Source organism: Musca domestica, unplaced genomic scaffold, assembly GCF_030504385.1.
Source record: "Musca domestica strain aabys unplaced genomic scaffold, Musca_domestica.polishedcontigs.V.1.1 200, whole genome shotgun sequence".
NCBI classification, from domain to species: Eukaryota; Metazoa; Arthropoda; class Insecta; order Diptera; family Muscidae; genus Musca; species Musca domestica.
The window spans coordinates 116,446-123,489 of record NW_026712251.1 but is presented as its reverse complement, the minus strand read 5'-3'; the positions used below and the strand labels follow the sequence as shown (position 1 = coordinate 123,489).

The window sequence follows — 7,044 nt, the reverse complement described above, 5'->3', positions numbered from 1 at the left end:
TTCTGATCCTAAAGGGTATTCCTATTTCGTCTCGTCTTTCATTTGATATTTAGTTCCGAGAAGATCGCTTTGATCTTGAATAATTTTCAATATTTGTTTTTATAATTTGTAAGCCTATTTAAATAATTCACAAAGCCGATGACCTAGAAATCAATTGTTGGAATTGATAAGAATTTTTTTAGAAGACAATCTTCTCTTTTTTTTAATTTCCAATTTCAATTTCTTATCAGTACAAATTTCAAAACGAAAGCAAACCCCAAATAGACGGATGAGATTATTTTCGAAAATGAAATTTTACCAAATCGTTATTTGTATTAGTTGTGTATTGACTTTGCTGCGTAGCAGCTCGGCGGTCCCATCGAGAGCAAATAAACGCCTGGGAGTGAATCGTCAACATGAAAGATATATTGAGCTATTCATGAATTTAAAGGTGAATCCTTGCGATAATTTCTATGAATATGCCTGTGGAAAATGGCAAAAATGGCAAGAGGCAAATGAGACGGAGGATATTTATACGGAGGTGTTGGGTTTGGCTGGTTATAAGGCTAGCAAAGAGCTGGCCCGGCAACTGGATGTTATGGAGGTTGAAAGTGCTAAGCCACCTGGTTTTGTGAGGAAACTTAAGAGTGCCTATGAGACATGTGTTGGTGTCGAGGATTTCGATCATCTCAATTACCTTGTGTGGTTGAACAAGGAGGCGAATTTTACTCTCCCCCTTTTGGGAGATTTGTTAGGGGAAGAGAACGATTGGATTGAAATATTGGCTGGGCTACGGAGATATGGCCTTAATGGCATACTGGTGGAAGAAGATATGCTGCCTTTTATGGGAGAAAAAGGAAAAATCATAATTACCCTTAAGAAACCAGAGAGCGAAAGTTTCAAAAGACTCTCTTTGAGAAATTTTAGATCCCTTATGAACTCCATGTCTCTCAACATAAATTCTACGGCATTAGACTCCTTGTGGCACGAAGTCCAATGGATAGAGAAACGTATAAAAGAAATTACAAACATTGAGGAGGAAGATGAGGATGAGGATCTCGAAACTAAACCAATGGAATTCAGAGATTTACCCTTTCCATGGCTAAAAACATATCTCAGCCGGCTGCTAAATAAACCATCATTGGATGAGAATTTGAAACTGATTCTTTTGAATCAAAAGTATTTTGAGGCCTTGGAAAATCTAGCCCGGGACTTTAAGGCTCCAGCGATTTGTAAATATTTAACCATTCGATTTTTATGGTATTTACATCAGAATACCCCCACAGATTTTTCACACTGGGAATGTGCAGATATGGTAAGGAATCTTTTACCTCTGGCCAGCAATTGGCTGTACCAGGAAAATCGTGGAAAATTGAAGGCTATTATATCCGAAGTTGAAGAAATGTTTCAGAACATAATCCAGCAGTTTAATCAAACCTTGAATGATCACAAATCCCAAATACATCCGTCCAGTTTTGAGTATCTCTTGGGAAAATTAAAAGCCATAAAACTGAAGATAGGCAATTTGCCGTCCTTGGATACGGCCAGTTTTGTGGAAACTTTCTATGCCAACATCTCTTTATCTGCCCGTGATTTTTATGGCAATCATTTGAAATTATTGGAATTTTCTTTCCATGCCTCTCATGAAATTATGCCCAGCCTGGCAATGGCAGATTATAGGCGATTTTTTAATCTGGATCCCCCAGAAGAGGGCGACAGCAACTCGCCCTATTATGTGGTGCAGGAAAACACCATCATAGTTCCCTTTACGTCTCTGCGTCAACCCATATATCACCCCAATTTTAAGCCAGTATATAAATACAGTGGCTTGGGCGCTGCCATTGGCCATGAAATCTTCCATTCCTTTGACTATACTGGCCTTCAAATCGATGCCGAGGGTCAAACAAATGATGTGGAATATAAACGCATTTTGAGAACCGCCCTTATTGCCGAAAGGCTTCAGTGTCTAGAAAATCTAAATCCTCAATCTGTGGATGAGAAAATTGCCGATATAAGTGGTCTGCGTTATGCATACAAGGCATTTATTCACCGTTTTCCTGAGGCCCACGAGAGCAGTAGACCAATCCACGGCAAACAAATGAAGTTGAGTCAAATATTTTTCCTTAACTTTGCCCAATACTATTGTGACACCGACAACGGCGATTATGATGAAGATGAACATGGTCTAGCCAGTGATCGGGTCAATGATGCGCTGTCTCATTTAAATGCATTTTCTGAGGTGTTCAATTGTACAGCTAAGAATGAAATGTATGTGCCGGAAAAATGTCAAATGTGGATTTAATAAAAAAAGAGAAAAATCTCATTGGCATTTGGTTTTATTTTATTTTGAGGTTTTATGTGAAATGCTGAGAATTTGCTTATTAGAGGTGGGGGGGGAACATTAAATTTTATTTTCGAAAATTAGTAGAACCCTTATCTCATAACAATACTTCATTTAACTCAAGAAACTGAACTTCGATCAATAACTATATACCGAAATTCTAGGCAGTATTTTATACCCTCCGCCAAATGACTACTGGGGGTATCTATCATATGATACAGCCAAAACGTGGTCTAAAGGTTTTAGACCCTAGCTGTCATTGGACCAAATCCGTTCAGGATATTTGGAGTCGATCTAGTGATTTCCGTTCGTTCGTCTGTCTGCGCAAAATAATTCTCGAAGGGAGTATCCTATTTGATGCAAAAATAGTACATCGCAATTTTATTATAAAACCTAGATCGAATTCGGAGATGAACAATATCGGCCCACTCCTTCTGGTACCTCCCCCACAAAGGGTAAAATTTTAATAATAATTATTACTCTTATAAAATGTGATGTAAGACTCCGATTGTCTTCAAATTACACACATTCTATTATTTCTACTACAACAATATCTGCTGTGAGGATGGAATATATCGGTCCACTACTTCTTGTACCTATCCCACTAAGGGTCTAAATTTTGCATATCCATGAAGCTCATAAAACGCGAAATTAACATCCTATTCCATTCAAACTTGACACATCTCAATATTTCTATTAGCTCAAAATATTTTATAAAGATGGTACAGATCGGACCAAATCTTCTGGTACCTCCCCCACAACGGGTCAAAATTTTGAATAATTATATCTCTCATAAAAAGCGAAATAAGCATCCGACTCTCTTAAAATTACACACATCCCAATATTTTTATTAATACAAGATCTAGTCTGAAAATGAGATATATTGATCTCCTCCTTCTGGTACCTCCCGCACAGATTGATCAAAATTTGGCAAAGATGGTACAGATCGGACCAAATCTTCTGGTACCTCCCCCACAACGGGTCAAAATTTTGAATAATTATATCTCTCATAAAAAGCGAAATAAGCATCCGACTCTCTTAAAATTACACACATCCCAATATTTTTATTAATACAAGATCTAGTCTGAAAATGAGATATATTGATCTCCTCCTTCTGGTACCTCCCGCACAGATTGATCAAAATTTTAATAACAAAATTCCCTAAAAATGCAAAGTAAGTTCTCGATTCTTTTAAAACAAGATATGGTGTGAAGATGATAGATATCGGCCTACCCCTTGTGGCACCTTCCCCACAAACGATCACATGTTTAATTTCTTAAATCTCTCATAACTTGCGAAACAAGTCAGCGATTCCATTGGTATATCTTAAGAATTTTTCTAACCCCTCCCTCTGATAACTCCTCCTCCAAAAAAAGTTAAAATTTTGATTTACACTTACTCGCATAAAATTGATATAAATGTCCGATTAACTGGTAACTGGCAGGTCACAATTTTCTTATTAGTATTAGGTGAATTGGAATGCTTCGATCCACTATATCCGGCAACTCACGCACATTTCAACATTCTCCTTAAAATATAACATATCTCATATCAAGTGATATAGTCGAAATATAGCACGTTGTAATATTTATATCAGACATATCTCAGAGAGGAGTTGGACAATATTGGTCAACTCCATCGGAACCTCCCCCACAAAGGCTCAACATGATGAATAATCTCTTTCATCTCTTTTCACCCTCTTCTCTTTATTTCTCTTTTTTATTATTCTTCTCTTTATTATTATCATTATTATCTATTATTATTATTATTATATTATTATTATTATATTATTATTATTATTATTATTATTATATTATTATTATTATTATTATTATTATTATTATTATTATTATTATTATTATTATTATTATTATTATTAGTATTATTATTATTATATTATTATTATTATTATTATTATTATTATTATTATTATTATTATTATTATTATTATTATTATTATTATTATTATTATTATTATTATTATTATTATTATTATTATTATTATTATTATTATTATTATATTATTATTATTATTATTATTATTATTATTATTATTATTATTATTATTATTATTATTATTATTATTATTATTATTATTATATTATTATTATTATTATTATTATTATTATTATTATTATTATTATTATTATTATTATTATTAGTATTATTATTATTATTATTATTATTATTATTATTATTATTATTATTAGTATTATTATTATTATTATTATTATTATTATTATTATTATTATTATTATTATTATTATTATTATTATTATTATTATTATATTATATTAGTATTATTATTATTATTATTATTATTATTATTATTATTATTATTATTATTATTATTATTATTATTATTATTATTATTATTATTATTATTATTATTATTATTATTATTATTATTATTATTATTATTATTATTATTATTATATTATTATTATTATTATTATTATTATTATTATTATTATTATTATTATTATTATTATTATTATTATTATTATTTATTATTATTATTATTATTATTATTATTATTATTATTACTATTACTATGATTATTCTTCTTCTTCCTATTATTATTATTATTATTATTATTATTATTATTATTATTATTATTATTATTATTATTATTATTATTATTATTATTATTATTATTATTATATTATTATTATTATTATTATTATTAGTATTATTATTATTATTATTATATTTTATTATTATTATTATTATATTATTATTATTATTATTATATTATTATTATTATTATTATTATTTGTTTAATTTAGAATCGTAAGTTCATTAATTTCCATTGTCGTCTCCACATTCATTGTGTTTGAGACTTTGTCGAATGCTATACTCGTTACAATCTGCAGATTCCTTTTTGTTACAACATTGAACTGTCAAATGCAGATTCTAACGAGTATAAATTTGCCGCCGACGCCTCTTTCGACATTATTAAAAAGTTACTCTTGTTCTCGCTGCCAAACCAACCAACAGGTAATCTGTCCTACACCTTTTTCTTATTTATTAATTTTTCCCAATAAATCTACCATACTTTTTTTGAATTTAAAATTAAAACGTTCGTGTTTTTATTTTATTTATTTTTATACGCAATTTCGGCGGTAACATTATTTGGTCCATCGAGCCGGATACGAGCTACTTGGTATCGTTGTCTAATTGGATTTTTTTGTTTGGTTCTTCCCAACAGCAACAACATCATCATCCCCCATCAACATTATTTACATCATCACCATCATCTATTTACATCGTCATCAAACAAAAGGTAGGTCAGTGCAGTGTTTTTTATTGTGAGCTCGCGAAAAAATAATAACTATCGAAATTAATAACAAAACAAAATAAAGTTCGTTAACCTATTTTTTTTTACAACAACAACGGCCGCTTTGCAACGCGTCGCGTATTCCCTTTGTTTGTCCGTCCTTCTATCGTTCTCTTGTTTATTAGTCTCGGACGGACATAGTGATCAGTGGAAAAAAAGAATATTTTTGTGTTTGAAAAATAATTATTAACAAGTGAATTTTGTTTCAAAAGTGAGTGGATAAAATTTAAATAAATTATTTTTAATAATAATTGTGGTGCAATCGGTTTTTAAATGAAAATTTGAATAATTTTAATAAATAAATATAATAAATATTGCAATAGCATCCACTCACTCTAGTGTTCGTTCACATTAAAAAAGAATAACAAAAGAAAAAAACACCACCAAACTCCAAAAATCACTTGTTCATATTTTCTATTTTTTCACTGATCCATCATACATAATTATATTTACATATTTACGCGTGTGACATATGTACGCTTGCGGTCGTCGATCGTCTGTTTGATGTTTATACATACATACACCAGTTACATACATATGCTTGGTTAGGCAGCCGTCGCTCGCCTAGTTTTTTATTTCTCTTTTTATTTCTTCTTTGTTACGTGTGCGCTACACCATTCGGTTCGGTCGATGGTGGTTAGTTAATACGTTGGTACAAAGGTGAAAAAAATTGTTATATATGTTAATGGTGTATGTGTGAATAAATTGTAATTATTTTGGAAATAATTAAATATCGTGCACTCTACAGTCCGCATTGGTCGATTTATTGGTCGCTTCGTATAAATAATATACTTTTTTGGTTATTTTTTACGAAAGTAAATATTTTTTAAATAATAATTTATATTTTTGAAAATTTAGTTAAATATACATTTTTTATTTAACATTTTATATATTTTCTATACACAGAAATTTAAATATTTTGTTGTTTTTCGCAATTTTTTTGGATTTTTTTCGTTCAAATTTTTGGAAAAAAGCTTGTTTTTTGATTTGTTTTCGGACATTTCGGTCACTTTTTGATTGGTTTTTTGGAATTTCATTGCAATTTCAAGAATTTGATTGGGTTTTTGTCGGAAATTTTACAGTTTTTGATCATTTTGGTAATTTTTGTGCCATTATTAAAAAACCTTCGTTGATTTTCTTTAAGAATTTCGGGAAAATTTTAGCATCTGGGGAAGTTTTATTAATTGTTTGGTAAAACTTCATATTAGCTCCTGCTGTTGGCATACATCTTTTTAAGAATTCTTGGAAATTTTGGTCGATTTTAATTCTTTTCTAGAAGAAATTGGTTTCTCTCGTGAAGAATTAGGTCGGGTTCGTTTAAAATTGAAGTCGTTGAATATTTTTGCCTAATTTTAAATAAAATTGTTCGATTTTGATTCTTTTC

At 29.9% G+C, this 7,044-nt stretch overlaps 1 protein-coding gene across 1 annotated transcript; it reads left to right on the top strand.

The window, feature by feature from the left end:
- The first annotated feature begins 243 nt into the window (after window positions 1-243).
- On the top strand, window positions 244-2,302 carry LOC101897205 (neprilysin-2-like). The gene has a single exon (XM_005175331.4). It carries the CDS (start codon window positions 269-271, stop codon window positions 2,279-2,281), a length of 2,013 nt encoding a protein of 670 aa, XP_005175388.2. The 5' UTR covers window positions 244-268; the 3' UTR covers window positions 2,282-2,302.
- The last annotated feature ends 4,742 nt before the right edge of the window (window positions 2,303-7,044 follow it).